Source organism: Pteropus alecto, unplaced genomic scaffold (genome assembly GCF_000325575.1).
Source record: "Pteropus alecto unplaced genomic scaffold, ASM32557v1 scaffold22, whole genome shotgun sequence".
NCBI classification, from domain to species: domain Eukaryota; kingdom Metazoa; phylum Chordata; class Mammalia; order Chiroptera; family Pteropodidae; genus Pteropus; species Pteropus alecto.
In genome coordinates this window covers 409,031-428,318 of record NW_006434839.1, presented here as the reverse complement: position 1 = coordinate 428,318, position 19,288 = coordinate 409,031, and the positions used below count along the sequence as shown (strand labels likewise).

Genomic DNA, 19,288 nt, shown 5'->3' with positions numbered 1-19,288 from the left:
AAGGCTCTGGCTGGCTCTGGCTGAGGCCAGACTGGAAGAGACTGGGAAGGGCTGTGGGGGGGCGGGATCAGAGATAGGCAACTGAGAGAGGACCCAGGGATCAAAAGATCATGAGTCATTAAGTCAGTAAGTATTCACTAGTTACCAATAAATGACACATGTGTTCACTCTCCATGTCTAGCAATGACGTGGCTGTAAAAGGAGTGTAAACAAACCCCACTCTTATCCAAGATGCATTCCTGATCCCCACCCTTCTCAGCACAAAGTCTCTCTTCTGAACCCCAGCAGCACTTTGTACCCTGCTCACAGCACTTGTTACTTTGTACCTCGTCTTAGTCCTGTACATGTCTTTCCTCTTCTGGCCAGTAAGCTCCTTGAGAGTGAGATTCCTACTGTACATACCTCGGAGCGTCCCACATAGCAAGCGAACAATAAAAAATGTACTGAACCCAAGTTCGATAGATGGTAGAACTGAGGTTTCTGACCTGGTTTGGCCATCTCCAAAAAAATATGCGATTAGCCACAATGCCTCTCCCTGTTTTCTCACATTTAGGGATGTATTCACATGGGGCCCTATTGCCACTATCTGTAGACTTTTCTTAATAAACACAATGCTTTTTATTGTCACTTGGCAACAACTATGCTCAATTTCTCAAATTCCAGAATTGCCTTTTGTGGCTTAGTGCTGAACATCTGAGGGAGACTGACAGCCTGAACCCCACTGTTCATTCAGTCTGTTCCCAGTGAGCTTAGTACAATATTACAACTAGTTGGCGAGGGTGAGCATGTGTATTTATCCTGACCTACTACTTGAGGATTTATGATTCTTTGGAAGCATTTCCACCCCAGAAATATCAATGTTCTGACCTACTTTATAACCACCTGCCCTACACATTTGGAGGAGCTGTGTATAAGGCAACTACCAGAGAAAAACTCTCAACGGAGCTAAGTCAAGATTCTGAGTTCAAGTGTAACTAAACAAATCATGTACTTTCTCTGGGCTGGTTTCCTCCTCTGTAACAGCGATTTTACACACACAGACACACACATAGACACACACACACACACCATCTGCTGGTACAGCCCCGACTATGCCCCATGACTGTCCTTGGGATTTGATTTGTGCCCTGTTATCTTCTACCCGCTCCATCTGTCTCCTGATAACACTCTGGAGGCATGGAGCGCAGCCTTGCCTATCCTCCTTGAGGTCGCAAGGACAAAGTGTGTCTCTGGCCACTCTGCACCTCCCAGCACCTGCCTCACCCAGATTGCCTGCCTGAGCCACAACTGAAAAGAGTGGGTCCTGCATCTTTAGTGTATGCCGAGGCCAGGAAAAATGGTAGGCTTCTAATAAAAGCATTCAGCTATGTTTAGTGAGCACCTACTATGTGCCAGGACCTGACTTAGTTGCAGGGATCAGAGATGATTGAAACTAGTCACTCGCCTTGAGAAGATCACAGTGGAAGAAAGGTATATAAACAGAAAATTACTATTTAAACAGGTAAAGGGTGGGAAGGGAGTCGGTGGCTATACTGTGCAGACAGCCTCCACAGAGCAGGCATCATCTCCAAGGTGGCTTTTGAAGAATCAAGAGTTAACCAGGCTGCGAAGCACACGCAAACTTGTCTTACAGGTCTGCAGAATACAAGGCCTTCATAGAAAAGAAACTATGGCAGCAGAAGCAGAACACACCATTCCCTGCCCACAGCAGTGCTTACAGTATGCAAAGCACTTTTTGATCTAGAGATTAAACAAATCACGGTCTCTGCTCCCATGCACAAAACATATTCCGTAAATATAAGACAAACTGCTCAGAATACATTGCGCATTGAGAAGGAAAGATGAGTTTAACTCTGGGCTTAAGTACAAAGATCAGCGTGGGTGGGAGGAAGGGCAACTCACTACAACACGGTGGGGGGGTGGGGTGAGGAAAATCAAGGTGGGGCAGACTTGGTCAGTCTTCAGGAGAAAATGGGAGCATAAAGCCAGCCGCAGGAACCTGAGGGACTGGGGCAGGAGAGGGTGGGGCAAGCAGGCTCCACCTCCTCCACGCCTCCTGCTCCCCCCACAGCGCACTTTCTTCACAGTCTGGTCGAGACAGGTGAGGGAGGAACTCCTAAGGCCGGTGAGAGGGGCGGGAGGGTCCTGGGATTGGGGCTGGGGTGTAAGGAGGGGGTCTGGCCCCTCTGTGGAGTCTGCAAGCCCTTGCTACACAGAGTTCAGAGAACTCCTGACAGGCTGGTTTGGGGATATGGCTGTCTCAGCCGGGTTGCTCTGCTAGAAAGGAAAGAAAAGTCTCCCCAGCAACCTCCCAGACCCTGTGATAACTCCAGGTTAGAAACCAGAAGTCTGAGTTTCCTGAGTTAGGGACAGTAGAGGGTGGAGGATCCTGGCAGATGTGGGGTGTAGAGAGGTCAGGAGTTATCTGGGCCTCTGTCCATTGCCCTAGGCCTTTGTCTGTAAGATTCTCTTTCACTTAGCTGTCTCCTTGAGGCTATATTGGGCCCGTGTGCATTTGGGAAGATAGGGTCGGACAGGGTAAGTTGTGCTCCCTTCCCATACTCACCCCCAAAAAAGAGTCATACTGAGGGTCCCTGACTGGGAAGCTGGAGGGTAGAGGTCCGTCTCAAGCAATAATAAAGGCCAGGGCCTGCCCCATTACCCGGATTCCAGAGATGCCAGTGAACCCCAAGGCCCCAAGGCCTGCCCAGGTCTGAATCCTGGGTGCTGTGAAAGGCAGAGCTGGAAGGAAGACTGTAGGGAAGGAAAAAGGAAGGCAGGTGGCCGTGACACCGTAAACTGGCATGAGGGCTGGGAGTTAGAATTCCTGGTCTGGTTTCCTGGCTACTCCACACATACTGATACCCCTGGACAACAGTGTGATCCGAGAAAGAATTACAGAGCTGGAGAATATCTTGCTGATCATTTATTTTGCCCATTTATTTGATTCGAGATTGAAGAACCTAAAACCCCAGAAAGGTGTCTTGGAATCTGACTCAGCCATGATGCCACTTGCTAGTTTAGACACAACAGCTGTGTATCTTTTTGCAGGAGCCTGGGGAGGGGCCATGGTGCCAAGCCAGTGGTGGGGGAGACTGGAGAAGCCGCTTCTCTACCTGTGCTGCGCCTCCTTCCTCCTGGGGCTGGCTTTGCTGGGCATACGGCCAGACATCACCCCTGCTGCTTATTTCTTTCTGACCTTGGGTGGCTTCTTCTTGTTTGCCTGCCTCCTGGCCTGTTTTCTGGAATGGGTGTTCCGATCAGTGCAGACGGAGAGCCCAGGGTCCTCCAGCAGTGCACGGTGAGTTGGGGTGGGCAGGATTGGAGGGATACACTGTGTTCCCATTCTCCCCGTGTTCTCCCGTTCCCTCAGATATACAGGCTCTGCTTTCTTCTGTTACTGGTATCAGTGAGAGGAGAGGGTTAGGGGCTCGTGGAGGGGTCTTTGTTGGTAAAAGACAGAAAACAGTAAAAAGGCTCCTTTCAGGAAGCCACCAATGACCTTATTTATCCTTTCTCAGGGACAATGAAGCCTTTGAGGTGCCAACCTATGAAGAGGCCGTGGTGTTGGAATCACAGAGCCACCCCCATGAGTTGGATCAACCACCCCCCTACAGCAGTGTTGTAATCCCCCCAGGACTTGCAGAGGGACAGCCTAACCATCCAGAGGGGCCCAGGAGAGCCGGAGTGGAAAGGCGAGTGGGCTCAGAGGGGTCTATGACCTCAGGAAGCCCTGGAAGAGCTCCAATCAGCCTTCAGCTTCAGGGACCACGAGTCGTGTCCACAGCTCCTGATCTGCAGAGCTTGGGGACAATCCCCAAATTGGAGCCGCTCCCGAAACCGGAGCCTCTTACTCCGCCCCCTGCCTATGATGTCAGCTTTGGTCACCCTGATGATGAAAATGTTTTCTCTGAAGACAACTGGGCACCCCCCTAACAGACTTTCTCAAGATCTATCATCTCTTTGCACCAGGCCCACTCATTTGACCAACACTTCCCAGTGCCTGCTACATGTCAAGAACTAGACAACACAAATGGGAACTTTAACCCAGATGGGAGTCAGGCTACGGTAAGCCATTCCCAGTGGAGATGTAGATGGCACAATTTGAATTTTCAGGCAACATTCAGAAACCTACCCCATATCCATTATTTCCATAGTTAGATTGAGGGTGAGATGAGGTGGTGGTCCAGAGAATCTGGAGAAGGAAAAAAAGAAACATCTGAGTGATAGCTATGTTGTTTCTGTTCCAGGTGCTTTGCCTCAGTCTATCAGATCGCTTAGGCTTCCAAGCCTGTCTGAGCTATTATTACCCACATTTGAAAAATGAGGATTCCAAGGGTTAGAGAAGTTTGATTATTTGCACAAAGCACAGTGCTGGTAAATAGCACAAAAATGACTTGAACTCTGCTCTTCGGAGGCCAAAGCCCACTGTGTTCTCAGTACAAGGTAAGGGAAGCCAGGCCATCCACACAGCTGTCAATCTCTGTCTTGGACAACTGCTGGTGAGGGGTGGAAGACTTCGTGTAGACAGAATGGAGGACTAGCTGCGTTTGCAGACAGGGTGGGCTGAGTGTGCCCAGCCTCCTTCAGGAGTGAAGCTAATCAAAGCTGTGATGGCTCCTACTCCATGGGAGGAGCAGTTCCTGCCCAGGGGCTGGAGAGCAGTGCCAAGGCAGAGTCCTCATCCTATCTAGAAACAGTGGGACAAACTGCCCCAAGGTTAGAGACTTGTTAGTTCGAGAATAGGTGGATAAAGAGGGTCAGCAGGGATAGTCCGAGAGTTTCTCGGCAGTGGTGGCGGGAGTATCTATCTAAGGATACTCTTGAATCACTCAGTGTGAAGCACTGGAGTCACTTGCGCTGACTGATCGCTTCAGCCTCACCCCTGCACTTGGACCGCTAGGGTTTTACCCCAGTCCCCGCCCTGCTTTCTCAAATCCCAACAAAACACCAGATGGTCTGGCATCTTGTCCTAGGGCTGCGGTGTAGATTTTGGCCACTGGGAGCTGCTCGACTATCGGTGACCCACCCTCCTCAGTGGTGCGCTCCCCACTCAGGCCTTCAGTCGCTGAACGGGTGTCTGGCGCCTTCTAGTGCTCTCCGCTTCTTCCTTACCCTGGCCCCAACAGTTCAATAAAATGAAAATTCGGGCCACACCCGTCTTCGTACAGTTCTTGTAATAGGCCAGGAAGGCGGAGTGGGAGGTGTCGGGGAGGGAACCATGATTTCCGCGGGAACCGACGGCCAATCACATTCCCACGTAGGGCGGGGCGGCTCCTCGCGCTGGCCCCACCCCTTCCCTTTCCGCCGAGCGCGCTCTCACCCCATTGGCCGGCGCGTCCACCGCGAGGCTCTGCGCCTGCGCGCGCACCGCGACGATATGGGCGGGGCAGCCTGGCGCAGGGGCGGTGCTGAGAGACGTAGGGCGCAGGCGCGTGGTGTTTCAGCGTCCAGGGGAGGGATGCGCTGGACGCGAAGGCTCTCGGTTTGTTTGGGTTGTGGGCGGTGCGCGCACAGCCCGGGAAAAGCGAGAAATGGCGACGCCGATCGCGGGCTCTCGGCCTCCTCTCGAGCAAAAAGGGCGAATGGCCGCTGACAGGGCACGCAGGTGAGTGGGAGAAGGTCCCAGGGTTACTTAGTGGGGCCCAGCAAAGGGGATCGCGGGTCCCAAGCGTGTGGCCCTGGCACCCCGTCTCCATGGAGCCCCTAGAAGCGGCCTTACCCGCATTTCTGCCAAGGGTGGGAGGTCGTGCTACACCCTCTCGGGGCGCGCGGGCCTTCCTCTTCTCGATCTTGTTCCTCGTGAGCAAAGACCGCCCCCCAGCTTCGATTCGTCCAACTCGGGGAACCTCTGAACAAGGGGATCTCTTTCTAGTCCTGCCAAATCTCGGCTTCTCTTAAAGATTCTCCATCTTTAAGTCTTCAAGAGAATCTTCCCCTTTCCGTAATGAGGGACTGTACTCTCTCCCCTGAAAAACCGATAAGATGTGCAGACCTCGGAATTCTGCCTGACGTGCATTGGATTTGGATTGATTGTATCATGACCTGGATTTTCAAAGCAGTCAACATAAGTTTTGAGGTTTGAGTGCTTTGATAAGACAAGGAGATTCAGGCTCCTGATGTGTCTCCACCCTGCCCCAGTTATATCATTTAAATCATTTCATGGCAGACGTCACCCAGGAGAACATTTAAGTTCCTCCTTGTCCAAACCCAGAAGATAAATTTAAGACTTCAGACTGGAAGCTGCAGAAGGACGCAGAATGAAGACTGAAGAACCCCTTTTGTGTTCTTTTCTCCATCCCCTCCTCCCCTTCCAGATGTGTCTTAAAGTTCTAGGTGATTGTGGTTACTTTTGGAAAGTCCACATTTGAGGCACTTCACGTAGTATGGAATACAGGAAGGAGCAGATGTGTGGAGAACAGATGAAGAAGGTTCAGATTAACCCTAAGGAATTTTTTATTGAAAATTCAAGTCTGGAACTTGAAAGAGTTAAGAACTGGAGTCAGTCAGTGAATTGTGAATATAGATGAGATAGAATTGGGAGAGGCTTTTTTCCAGTATGCGGAGTTGCTAATGGATATCAGCATTTAAGGCAGGCGAAGGTCCTCTGGAGGAAACAGGAACATAGCGGGCAAAGAGAGGACCTGGAGAGAATGATGTCATGAGACCCAAGGGAGGAGAAGGATTTCGGTGTTTGTTTTTTAGGTTTTTATTCATCAGAAGTTAACAGCAACAGGCACATACTAAAATGAGTATGATAAAGTCTTTTGCAATGGCTTTACACTCAAGCTTTTTCCCAAGAAATTGACTATTGCAACAAACTAAACATAAAGTCTTGCAGTAATCAGAGAAGTAAGTACCCTAGAACTAAAAGCACTGGTTTCTGGTTAAAATTGGGTTACGGTTGTGCTTACTATACATAAAACAACTTGAAACAAATTCCAAAAGTGGAATAATTTAAGTTTAAAATTAGTCCTTAGATTTTGTCCTAGAAAACATCTGGTCACATCAGAAGGCCCATCAAAGGATAATCTTTCATCCAAGAGAGGGACAAGAAAACAATGCACTTTTTTCAAACCACGAGAGATTTGGTCACTTAGCTTTGTGCATACTTTAGGGCAACTAGGGCAGTTTGTTACACTTTACCTCCAGGAAGGAGAAAGTTTTAAGGAAGAGTGCTCCTGGTATACGAAGAGAGGAAACCAGGGTAAACCTGCTCAGGCACTGGTATCTCCTAAAGAAGTAGCATCCAGCTGCATGCAGAGTTTCCTTGTGGTTGGCCTAGTAACACTTATACCAGAGTTCGCATATGTCATCGTTGTAACTGCTTCGATATGTTCCAAGGTGATTCTTAAATGGGGGTTTTTCATTTCTCTAGATTATGGTGTTGTAGCAGATTTTTGCTGAAGGTTTAGGGCAACGAGTATTACAAGAAACAAGACGTTAAAATGGAATTTCAGACATCACTGTTCCAAACCCAAACTTTAACCTAAGTTGGCTGCTCCCAACCCTGGGACTGTTTTTCCTGACCACTCCTCTGCCTTAGGATCCCACGTTCTACCTTCTCGGATTTCTCTCAGCTCTTCCAAAATTCTGCTTTTCTCTCCTCTAACTGTAAATCTCTAACCTAGAGTTAAGCCAAGTGTATCCTATAAATGCCTGGCATTTCACTGATTCTGAGATGCACGTTTTAACATCTTTGAAATCAGGATGCATCTTTTAAATAAGTTTTTTAAGTTACACACTGAAGCCATTATCATATCCCTTTCTCACTGCCATCAGGCGCTTACTGTTGTCATATATTTGGAAACTGGCTGAGCAGGCTGACGAGCTCTGGATTTATATAAACTAGGCACATAGATGGTACACATTGGAAATGGGATTCTTTTGGCTCACAAACAGAAACGAATCTTTTTCCAAACCAACAGAAAAACTTAGAAATCCTTGCAATAAAGACATCTCTAGCACACTAAATTACCAAAAGAATTTAGCCTTTATGTGCTTTACCTCTGAATGATTTCAAGTTATGGTGATGGTGTTCGTCACTGTTAGGTATCTGCCATGACTTTCTATCATGCTCTGTGCTTACCCAGTTCTTACAGGATTCTCATCATTTCTGGTGTCATTTTGTCACAGAAACTTGAAGTTTTAAAAGCCATAGTTATAATTGGTATAACTGGCTAGACGGTGTGTGTGTCTATGTATCTGTCTCATTTTCCATTAAAGCTAGCCATTGGTTTGAGTTTTTGCCATTTTGCCAAATTAATTTATTCCTCACCCAGGATCATTTTAAACTTCACTTTACATCACTTTCAACAGCCTAGATAAACAATGTGAGTTTTCTGGATTAATCTCTTAATTAAAATTGGTCTTTGAGCAAAATATTTTTTACAAATACACGTGTGCACGTGTGTGTATTATTCCTGTCTAGTAGACGTTTCCCTCCCCTAGACATACCATTGTCTCAGACGATGCTCTCAGTTGAACATACTCCACAAAGAATCACATACCTCATTTCCTTATGCTTAATGTGTTACTACTTAATACTTCTTTGATTTTAATCAGATTTGATCAAATATGCCTAATCTTGGTTATTGTAAGTCTTATTCTTTTTGTTCTTCCTACCCCTCTTCTGTGCCAAATCTTGTATTTGATAGCCTTTCTCTCTGCCTTTTATCTATAGGATCTTGGGAGTTTGTGGCATGCATCCTGACCATCAGGAAGCTCTAAAAAAGAACCGAGTGGTGCTGGCCAAGCAGCTGTTGCTGAGCGAACTCTTAGAACATCTCCTGGAGAAAGACATCATCACCTTGGAAATGAGGGAGCACATTCAGGTATCGGGAGGCAAAAGAGAAAAGCCAAGTAAATTGATTATAGAAGAGGAACAGAGCGTGATAAAGTGTGAAAAGGATCTCATGCCTTACTAAGGAAACAAAAATGCCCTTTTATCCTTTACATGATTCAAGGATAATGGGAAGGGCTTCACTCATACATGTTCTTCCTATAAAAGAAATTCTTGAGATGGATGATGGCATTTTTAGGAAGCTCATCTGGAGAAATAAAATTATAGTTAGATAAGTAAATGTGATTTCATGTTTTATTCTTGTATCATAGGCCAAAGTGGGCAGTTTCAGCCAGAATGTGGAACTCCTCAACTTGCTGCCCAAGAGGGGTCCCCAGGCTTTTGATGCCTTCTGTGTGGCCCTGAGGGAGACCAAACAGGGTCACCTGGAGGATCTGTTGCTCACAACCCTCTCTAGTCTTCAGCATCTACTCCCACCGGTATGGAGCCCTAGACATGTGGTGTGTGAGGAGGGTTAGTTTGGTGGTAAAGAAATTCTTGAGACGGAGTGTGGGGGAGACTAGATTTATGTTTTATTTGGACTGGACCATCTCTCCCTAAAGTCCTGGCACCGGGGTCCTGATTTCTTACAGTTGAGCTGTGACTACGACTTGAGTCTCTCTTTCCCAGTGTGTGAGTCCTGTACCCCTCGCAAGCAGCTCCGCCTGTCTGCAGGTGAGAATTGGTGGGCTAAATGGGTCCCACAGATTGGCTCCCTGTTTCTTGACTAGTAGCTGACTTTGCCCTCGTGTGATACCTGTTTCATTCATAGTGGGAACAGCTCCCTTGGTGAACTTGTTAGGGACTGGCAGGACAGTTTAGATGGAATGTTGGTTAGGCCCATTTCCCTTCCATCAGAGATGATTTTTTTTTGGTAGTTGGCCCTCGAAGCAACTTGGGGAGGTCAGAAGTTCCTGGATGTGATTGACTGACCTGTCTCCTCTGTAAACCTGAGTGTGTGAGAATGAGTAAAGACTTCATTACAGGCCACCCGCCTGCTGATTGAAGTGCCTCATGATTAGAACAAGGCTTTTGTCATATATCTCATTCAGTCATTCAGGGTCGAGTGTCTCCTCTACTCAGGCTAAGTAAATAGTGTCCCTGCCCCCAAGGATCTTACAGATTAGGGGAGTGAGCAAGACCAGCAGCAGTTATCGAAACCCCAGTTCATAACAGTGCCAAAGTTACAATGAAGCACTAGGATTGATGAGTAGGTTACATGCTAGTGTTTTGGCTTTCTGTGCCACAGAGACTGTGGAACACTCCCTTGACGATGGAGATGGCCCTCCCTGCCTTCAAGTGAAGCCTTGCACTCCTGAGTTTTATCAAACACACCACCAGCTGGTGAGTCTTGCACAATGGTGAGAGAAAAGGCATTGGGAAATGAGACACCCTTCCTAGGCATCTGAGCTTAGCTTCCATGCGCATTTCCTTCCTGCTTTATCAGTCAAAAAGTCTTCTGTGGGCATTTCTTTGTTTTGACCTGGTGGGGTTTAGAAGAAGAATGTAATGTCTTCGTTTTCTTGAACTGTCTCATCTAGTGGGGGAGCCATAGTTTCTGTCCTCAGGAAGCTCATGGTCTAACTGGCTTCCCCTCCCCAGGCCTATAGGTTGCAGTCTCGGCCTCGCGGACTAGCACTGGTGCTGAGCAATGTGCACTTCACTGGAGAGAAAGACCTAGAATTTCGCTCTGGAGGGGATGTGGACCACAGCACTCTTGTCACGCTCTTCAAGCTCTTGAGCTACAAAGTCCATGTTCTGCTCGACCAGACTGCACAGGTATCCGAGGCAGGAAATGCTGACATGTAATTCGGGGCCAGCGGCCAGTGGGGGCCAGAAACGTCTGCTGCTGCTCCTGTATTCCTGGGCTGTGTCTTACTGATGCTCTCTCCTTTTTACTTGCTCTGTTCTGCCTCTCACCTTGCAATCTAGTTAAAAAAAAAACCTGGGGTCAGCCCGGTGCTTTGGTGTTGTGTTCTCGGGTTAGCTGCGCCCACCCTGAGTGAGAACCGTCCTGGGAGAAGGTTCTCAACGTTCTGTGTGCAGCAGCTTGATTCCCATTCACTCAGGAAGTGAGACAGAGTCACCCAGCCAACTCAGTCCTAAGCCAGGATTGCACAGGACATTCACTCTCTGGTTACTAATAACAAGGGTCCAGTTGTTGTAAAGATTACTTTGGCAGATAGAATTCTTACAAATGATAGTTTGCTGGAATGGCCCTTGTAAATACCATCGTGTGTGAGTTCGGTGAATTAACGTATGGAAAATGCCTTATTTTTATCATCCGCGTGGCCACAAGGCTGATCTTAGGGTAGGTTACTTCCAGACTAGGTGCCTGCAAATCAAGCATCGTCATTATGGGTTATTTCCTGTTAACCTCAGTGATCAAGCTGCACTACTGACTTTACCTTTAGGTATTTTGTGAATAATAACCCTTTGGCAAATTGATACTAATTCTCTATTTTGATTCCAGAGTAACAGTACCTTCTTAAACTTGCCTTTGGGAACGTCAGTGGTAGAATTAAAGTTTCTGGGAGATTCGCTTTAATCTACTGAGGTAGAGGGTAGGAGGGAGTCTTTGTCTTCAGCACTGCCTGTGGTCTCTGTTTCTGTTTCTCAGCTGTCGTGTTCACTTTTGGTAAGGCCAGTTTCATCAGTAGGTGCTCAGGTGTTCTCCTTTACATGCTGTTTTTGCCAGCTTTCCAGTAATGGCCCATGCCAAGTAGGAAACCCACCCTTGCTTCAAAGCCGGAGCTGGAACAGCTTTGTTAGTTGTCACATATTCTAGTAGATTATACACTTTCTTCAGAGGCCTCTTGGGTGTGAATTTGGGTGGGACATCAGCCATAATTCCTACAGGGAGAATCCTGGTAGAAAGTCACTTAACAAAATGAATGCTGCATATGGTTCCTTACAGGTTTTGGTACAGTAATTCCTTTTACCTGGAATTTAATACATCCTGGTTTTCCAAATTGTATGTAGTCGATAAGGGGTCTTACATGCATGATAGCTAAAGATATAAGCCTGCATCACCAAGTTAGGTGTATACTGTTTTTCAGAGACATTCAGCAGATTCAATGGACCCATGAGCCCATTTCACTAACACCATTCCTGTTTATGCTAACCCTGGTGCAGAGTCAAGGACCCATTGGATTCCGAACCGCAGGTCCCAGTGTTCTGTAACTGGTTTGCAGTAGCGTCAGGTTTTGAGTACCTTAAAATGGAGGAACCGTGTTAGCTATCGGATTTAAAAACGTGGAGCTCGAGCTCAAGGGACCTCAGATAAGAAAGTCTCGACATCAGCAAAAAAGGAAGCATGTCCCTTATATTCCCAAGGTACAAGCAAGATTAGAGACGGTGTTTCCCACCGTAGTTAAGGGGAAGAAATAATCACCTGGGCGGATATGGTCTGAAGGATGAATGGAAGATGTGAGACTTGGGCTGGCCTTGAAGGATAGAAGCTACCAGAGCAGAGAGCAGTGGTGAAGGGATCCTAGGCTGGGAGAACAGCATAGGACAAGAAATGTGTGTGTGACGTTAGGGACCTAGTGGGTAAACCAAATGCCTGGGGCAAAAGAGCTTCAAAAATAAGGTGGCGACAAAGGGACCAGAATGCACAGGGCCTTGAATGTCTTCCCAGAGGAATTGGATGTCCCCGTTGTGACGTTAGGACATCATTAGTAATTCTTGAACAGAAAGGTGGTGTGTTCACAGTGATGATTCCGGAAGATTAATATGACTCCATTATAAAGATTGGTGTAGGGACTAGTAGCAGGAGATCCAGTTTGGAATTCGTATCATAATGCCAGTGTGACATGATGAGGGCCTGGACAGGATAGTGGGCCAGAAAGGAAGGAATATCTGTGAAAATAGTATGATGGCATAATGTTCTTTCAGTGCTTAGTAATTGAATGACTGCATATAGAGGAAGATGGAAAAATTAAGGAATTGAAGGCCTCGGAGGAAGTTGAGATCAAAGATATAAATTTGGAAATTACTTGTGTAGAAAAAATAATGAGAGAGTATGAGATCTTTGAGAAAGAAATTCAAGTAATAAGAGCAAAGGGCTTATTAGGACTGAACCTGGGGATATAGTCCTCCATGTAGCCTAACCCTCAGCTGTTGAGATTCAGAAACGGGAGGGGGACATTGCAGAATCAGTTTCTGACATATCCAGACTCTCAGATGCGGTTAAAATCAGGTCTTCACAAGAGTAAGATAATTTGGTGCATTGGACATTTGCACAGAACAGTTTTCTTCCTGGTAGGACCTCTCAACAAGCTCAGCTCTTTTATATAATTATTTGGTGACTAAAGAAACAGAACCAAAAAAAATAAGATCCTCTCTTTTTTTCCTTTATTAAACCTTTCTGACTTTAGAAACAATTCTATTTAAAAATTGGAAATCGTAAGTAGTCTTAGGGAATCCTCTTCCCTTGGCTGTGCTGGAGAGCACACTCACTCTCACTGCTCGTGCAAGGTTCTCAGTTTTTGTCATCTGTCTTTTCTCATTGCATTTCCCTCCTGAGGTTGCTAGGTGTAGAATTGCAACTGTCATGTATGAGGAAATGAGATACGTTTTAAGAGATAAGTTTTCTTTTACCACGTGGTATTTGTTTTTAACTTGCATTCGGGTTATAGTCTGCTTTGAGAATAGAGACAAGCTATGTGTCATTCCAGGAAAATGAGATACTCACAAAATTTTGCATGTAATTCCAGAGGTTCACAGGTTATTGTCTTTTGTGTCGCCCAGCTCCTAGCCAAAAACACAAAAGTTAAGACTGTTTATAAAAAGACTGTAATTTTATCAGAAATCAATCTGCAGATCCTATTTTAAGCTATGCTAGCTTTGGAAGAATTCCCCCAAATGACTAATCCCTATTTATTTAGTCTTATTAACTCAGTTACAGAGTGTGTGTTCTTACTTTGGGCTTTCTTGTCCTCTATTTACTGACCTAATAATCTCACTGAAGTTCAAATGCTTGTGAGTAGGTGCCAAGCATAAATGTTTATTACCTTCTTCGAGCAAACTTAATTTCGACTATTATATGTTAAATTTTGTCATGGTCCTTTCCAGAGGAGCATTCATACTTGTATATTCTCTTGAGTATATATTCTTGAAATAATTGAATTTTGGGTATCTTTTATTACCTTAAGATTTTCAGTATTATGGTTGGCTTCTATGTACCCAGAAAAATTACATACTTTTTCAACAGAGCCAATTATTCCATTTCCAGATGCAGAAATTGAGTCTAAGTTGCAGACTTTTGAGTCTTTTGTATAATTCTCAGTTATCCGCAAACAGAAGTACAGTTGACCCCTGAACAACACAGATTTGAACCGTGCAGTTCTACATATATGCAGATTTTTTTCAGTAACTATACAGTCGTTCCTTCGTACCCCTGGGCTTTCCATCCGCAAATTTATTCAGCCTCGGATCAAAAACAGTATTTTCAGTCCACAGCTGAGAATCTGCAGATGGGCAAGGCTGACTGTATGCATTATTCTCCACCATTTTATATGAGGGACTTGAGCATCCGAGGATTTCAGTATCCACAGGGGGTCCTGGAACCAGTCCCCCACAGATACAGAGGGAACAGCTGTAGTTCAGTTCAGGGAGAGTCAAAAGTTATACGTGGATTTTTGTGTAGGTTGTCAGCACCCCTAATCCCTACTTTATTCAAGGATCAACTATATTCACATAGATGGGTAGTTCGCAGACTTTGCATATCAGAATCACCCTGACGGCTGGTTAAAACACAGTTGTGGGGTCCAAGACTGCATTTCTTATAAGTTCCCTGGTGATTCTGATGCTGTTGTTTTGGGGACTACACTGAGAACCACTGCAGTATGTCATACAAGTGATTACTTCTTATCAGGGGCTTTGTATGGTAACCTTTCTGCCTAGGTAGCATATTCATCTTCATTCTAGTTCAGATTCATAATAACTAACTTGAGATCTCTGCTCATCTCAGATGGGAGAGATGACCCAGACATACTGGGTTGTAGAAGGCGACATAGATTTATAATTACTGCCAGATTATTATACTGTTAGATACGGTATAACTTTTCTTTGATGGGCCAGGTCCCTGAGGTAGAGAAGTACTCATGTATGGCAACTTTGTGCTAAGTATGCAGGATTCTACGTTGGACTGCAGGTTTCTTTGAAAACTGATAGTATTGTTACCCTTCATTAGGCATGCTTGTTACAGTAATGGCAGATCTTTGCAATATGTGCCAGACATAATTATAAGTCCTTTTCTTAAAAAAAGGTATTAGAGCCTTGAGGGGCTAAATAACATGTTCCCATTTTTGAGCCCAGGGGTCACACCTCTCTCTGCCTGATCCTGTAGCCCCGGCCTGCAGTCGAGGCCCTGACAGCCCTCCATACAGGGCATTTTATACAGACATGGTCACCTCTGGGGACACTTCAGACCCAGATAGAGAACAGTTCTCTAGTCAAGATCCTATTAGCCCTTTGTCACAGAGCACTTTATTTTCTTGTTGCTGCATAGATTATGTTACTTCTTCATTCACAGCACTCCTGGTCTTCCTGTGCCATTAACATTCAGAGGCATTTGCCCTAAAGAAAGATCTTGTTGATGATTGAGGAATGGATAGAGTTAACCAGCTTTTGATTAGCTTCATTAGTAATTTGCTTTAATCCAGGAGTTCTTAACATACCTCAGTCTGAATCTTAGGCAGCTACATTCAGAATTCTGTGTCTTAAGTCTTACGTTTTTCTGGTGAGTTCATAACTTTAGCCTCTCAAAGAGTCTCTGACTTCCCTTTCCGTGACCACAGGCATGCACATACAGGAAACATTTTATCTTCCGATGGCTTAGGGTTTCAGACCCTAAAGAAAAGCTTATATTGGTGCTGACTACAGTGAACAAGGCTAATCAGTTCTTTCTTCTAGGAAATGCAAGAGAAGCTGCAGAATTTTGCCCAGTTACCCGCTCACCGTGCCACCGACTCGTGCATAGTGGCCCTCCTCTCTCATGGCGTGGAGGGCGGCATCTATGGCGTGGATGGCAAGCTACTTCAGGTGCGTGCAGCCTTGTGGACAGTGCTGTCACCTCCAGCCTGCCCTTCTGTCCAGTACTGGCTACTGTCACGTGGACAGGACTCGGGAGGTCCTACTGACGGCTTAACTGCCCTTCTTCCTTACTTTTTCCTGGCAGCTGCAAGAAGTGTTCCAGCTCTTTGACAATGCCAACTGCCCGAGCCTGCAGAACAAGCCGAAGATGTTCTTCATCCAGGCCTGCCGTGGAGGTGAGTGCCCTGGCCGACCAGCACCTGGGTGGTGGCTCCTGGGCAGCCTCCCACCAGCTCTCACTTTCCTGTTTGCTCCTCTCAGGTGCTATTGGATCCCTTGGGCACCTCCTTCTGTTCACTGCTGCCACCGCCTCTCTTGCTCTGTAAGTGTCTCCCGATGCATGTGGTGTGCCGGGACCTGGGCAGCCCGTGGCTCTCAGCTCGGTCCGCTCTCTGTGCACCGCCATGTCCTGTTCTCAAGACTCTCTGCCATCTTCTTCGCCTTCTCTTCTGAGGACGCTGACATTTTCTGTGCTTATCGATAACCCTGATGCACCTTATTCCTTCCATTTAGGATTTTCTCTCCGTCTCTTCTTCCTGTCCCTCTCGCTTTATCCCTTCTTTTCCCGCCTCCATCTTTCCTCCCCATTTCCACTTTTTCCTTTTTCTTCTCTTCTCACCTGTCCTGCCATTCTTGCCTCCATTCTTTTCTTCACCCACATGCCATGCAGGATAGCAGTGCAGAAGCCCCAGGTCAGCCCTTGACTCTTCCTCGTTCGTCCATCCGTCCTCTGCTTCCAACCCTCTTCTTCCTGACATGCAGTCTGTCTTACCCCTCGAGGAGCCGGGGCCCCATGACTGGGCACAGAAGACATTCAGGCATGCTCCTCATCTGGGAGGAAACCAGTAATAATTAAAACCTCTAACTTTGGAGTCAAATTCTGCCTCTGCCCCGCCTGACTCTTGTGTCAGGTCGGAGAAGTTACTTGATGTCCCTCCACCTTCGCTCACTCAGTGTAAAATGTAGATAATCATCAGGCCTACTTCATTAATTCATGTGATTAGATGAATTAATGCTTATGAAGGGCTTACTTAGTACAGTTACTTAACTCATAGTAAATCTACAAAAATGCCAGCTGTGGATGCTATAACATGATCTGTGCCCTCATGGGGTTTATAGTTTGGTTTAAAGGTTACTTAAAATACTCAAAAAAATTTTTAACCTGTTGTGTATTCAACAAATGTAAATGGCTAATAATGTAACTACCCTTTTAATATCACCAAAGAATATAATCCATTAAGGTCCTACATGACTAGGACTGCACTAGGTACTATCACAAGAACAAAAGAAAATGTGATGTCTCTCCCTCCCTCCTTCCCTCTCTCTCTCCCTTCCTTCCTCCTTCCTTCTCTCAAAATAACCTACTAACTTACTAGGAAAGTAAAGCAAATAAATATACATGAAGTTGCTTGAATATATTTCAGAGGCCTCAAGTAAGCACGGGCGAAATCAGATCAGACCATACAAAGTAAGCAGTAAGGAATAGATCATTTTAAGTCAGCTTAGTTGAAGAGATTTTGTGGATAGGGCAAGGCTTAATTTGGACCCAGAATGATAAGACTTACGTAGGTGTGGAGAAGCAGAAAGAGACTTTCAGAAGAAAATGGGAATACAATATGACAAGCACACCAAGACTAAAAGGGTGCCTCCCATCCCACTCCCCCCAAAAATGGTGCTGACTCATAAGTATACCTGAACCTAATTTAAAAACTGAGCATCTAGTATATATGAGATGTGGCTGGCCACAAGAGGTAGAGCCAGCTGATTATAAACCTTTAGTCATGGCTGAGAGTTTGGACTTCAGCAGATAATAGTACGTAGCTGTTGGGAGCTTAAGTAAGAAAAAGATGTGATGAATTTCTTTTCAGGACGATTACTATGGCCGGGAGCTGTACTAGGAAAACAATTTGTGAGAACAGGAACTTACTTTTTCTTCAGCTGCTGTAGTCCTAGACCCAGAACACTGCCTGATACGTGGTATCACTTAATAAATAAATGGATGAAAATTAACCTGCCTAAAAAACTGTAGCAATAACATAGAAAACAGATAGGAGGATATTGTGAAGAAAGAGCCAATGACATTTATTAATAGTCCTGAGACATGAAAGCGAGAGGAGTATTCTTTATCTTGGAGACATTGAGCTTGGCCTAGTTCTTCTAGGAGGTGTCTTCAGCAAAAAGAAATTAAACATATCTGTGATTATTTATCCTCCTGTGTTCAGAGATACATGTAATACTAGGTCTGGATAGGGAGAACTCGTTCTCTTCTGGGGTAATCTGAATACTCTCTCTAAACTCCTTCGAGGGGTGACTGGTAGCCAGCTCTTCCTTTGAAAACTTGAGCCCACCTGTCTTCTGCTGTATGACGTTAATAAGATTGATGTCTGTAAAGGTGCCACACCTGCCTAAGCTGGAGTGTAAGCTCCATGAGGACGGGGACTTTTTCTTCGCTATGTCCCTGGGGCTTAAAAACAGTACCTGACACAAGGCTTTTGCTCAGTAGGTTTTTATAGGGTCGGTGAATCCCGGTCGCTTTCCTCACCATTCTTCAAGCTTCACTTTGCTGTTAGGCTCTCTGGAATGTCGCATAGAGCGGGGAGTGCCGGAAAAGGGCATACTCCTTTTGGAGTGGTGACCTGTGTGTCCTCCCTGTCGCTCTTTCCCACCGACAGCACGCCTGCCACCCCCAAAGTGAAACATCGAAATAAGAATATGTCGGGGGGCCGGGTAGGGAAGGCCTGGGTCGAGAGGATGGGCATGTGCTCCGGGTGTGCCAAGAAGCTACTGCTGAAATGGAAGAACAGCATTCTTTTTTGGTCCTATAGGAGAAAACAGTCAAATTATCTCAATTTGACGTTTTTTCTCTTTTAAATGTCTCTTAAAACTTGGATGCCTGCTACAGTTTGGCTTATGAAATGAATAAACAAGTGATTTAAAAATGCCAAAACGCCTTAGAAACAACTGGTCATGGTTGGTTTTGTAATCTTTTTGTTACATAGATTCAAGGTCAAGACTTTTATATAGCATACATGTAGTAATCATACTTTTGGCTTATTAACTTGTTTTTCCTTTTATAATAAAACCATATCAATGTTCTGTTATGTGTTTGAATAAAAGGCACTGCGGCTGCCAGGTACATTGTTCAGGGAACAAGTGAATCACGGACATGGACGGTTTTTAGTTCTATTTACAAGCAATGCTGGATTCCGCCCTTGCCCTGTCTCACAGGGTGGACCCAGCCCGGACCGTGTGTCTGCGCACCCCGAGTAGTGGGTGCATGCTGGGAGAGCAAGAGTTTCTGTTTTTTAATTCATCAGCCCTAGGTTGGAGGCAACAGCTGGAAATGGC

General features: G+C 45.8%; 2 protein-coding genes and 1 long non-coding RNA gene across 3 annotated transcripts in view; 2 read left to right on the top strand and 1 right to left on the bottom strand.

The window, feature by feature from the left end:
- Positions 1-2,911: 2,911 nt before the first annotated feature.
- On the bottom strand, positions 2,912-5,261 carry LOC107195570. Its single transcript, XR_001516758.2, has 3 exons — positions 5,030-5,261; positions 4,136-4,195; positions 2,912-3,400 (listed from the first exon to the last, which is right to left on the bottom strand). It is a non-coding gene; the product is annotated as an uncharacterized LOC107195570 (long non-coding RNA).
- On the top strand, positions 2,973-4,129 carry TMEM139 (transmembrane protein 139). Its single transcript, XM_006910457.3, has 2 exons — positions 2,973-3,301; positions 3,522-4,129. Exons 1-2 carry the CDS (start codon positions 3,003-3,005, stop codon positions 3,934-3,936), a joined length of 714 nt encoding a protein of 237 aa, XP_006910519.2. The 5' UTR covers positions 2,973-3,002; the 3' UTR covers positions 3,937-4,129.
- A 158-nt stretch (positions 5,262-5,419) lies between the features above and the next one.
- CASP2 (caspase 2) overlaps positions 5,420-19,288 on the top strand; it is an 18,432-nt gene continuing 4,563 nt past the window's right edge. The window contains exons 1-8 of the mRNA XM_006910456.3: positions 5,420-5,608; positions 8,684-8,834; positions 9,115-9,282; positions 9,436-9,517; positions 10,092-10,186; positions 10,445-10,621; positions 15,761-15,889; positions 16,026-16,116. Of these exons, the coding sequence (XP_006910518.1) occupies positions 5,535-5,608; positions 8,684-8,834; positions 9,115-9,282; positions 9,436-9,517; positions 10,092-10,186; positions 10,445-10,621; positions 15,761-15,889; positions 16,026-16,116 (967 nt within the window). The 5' untranslated portion in view covers positions 5,420-5,534. The remainder of the gene's footprint in view (positions 5,609-8,683; positions 8,835-9,114; positions 9,283-9,435; positions 9,518-10,091; positions 10,187-10,444; positions 10,622-15,760; positions 15,890-16,025; positions 16,117-19,288) is intronic.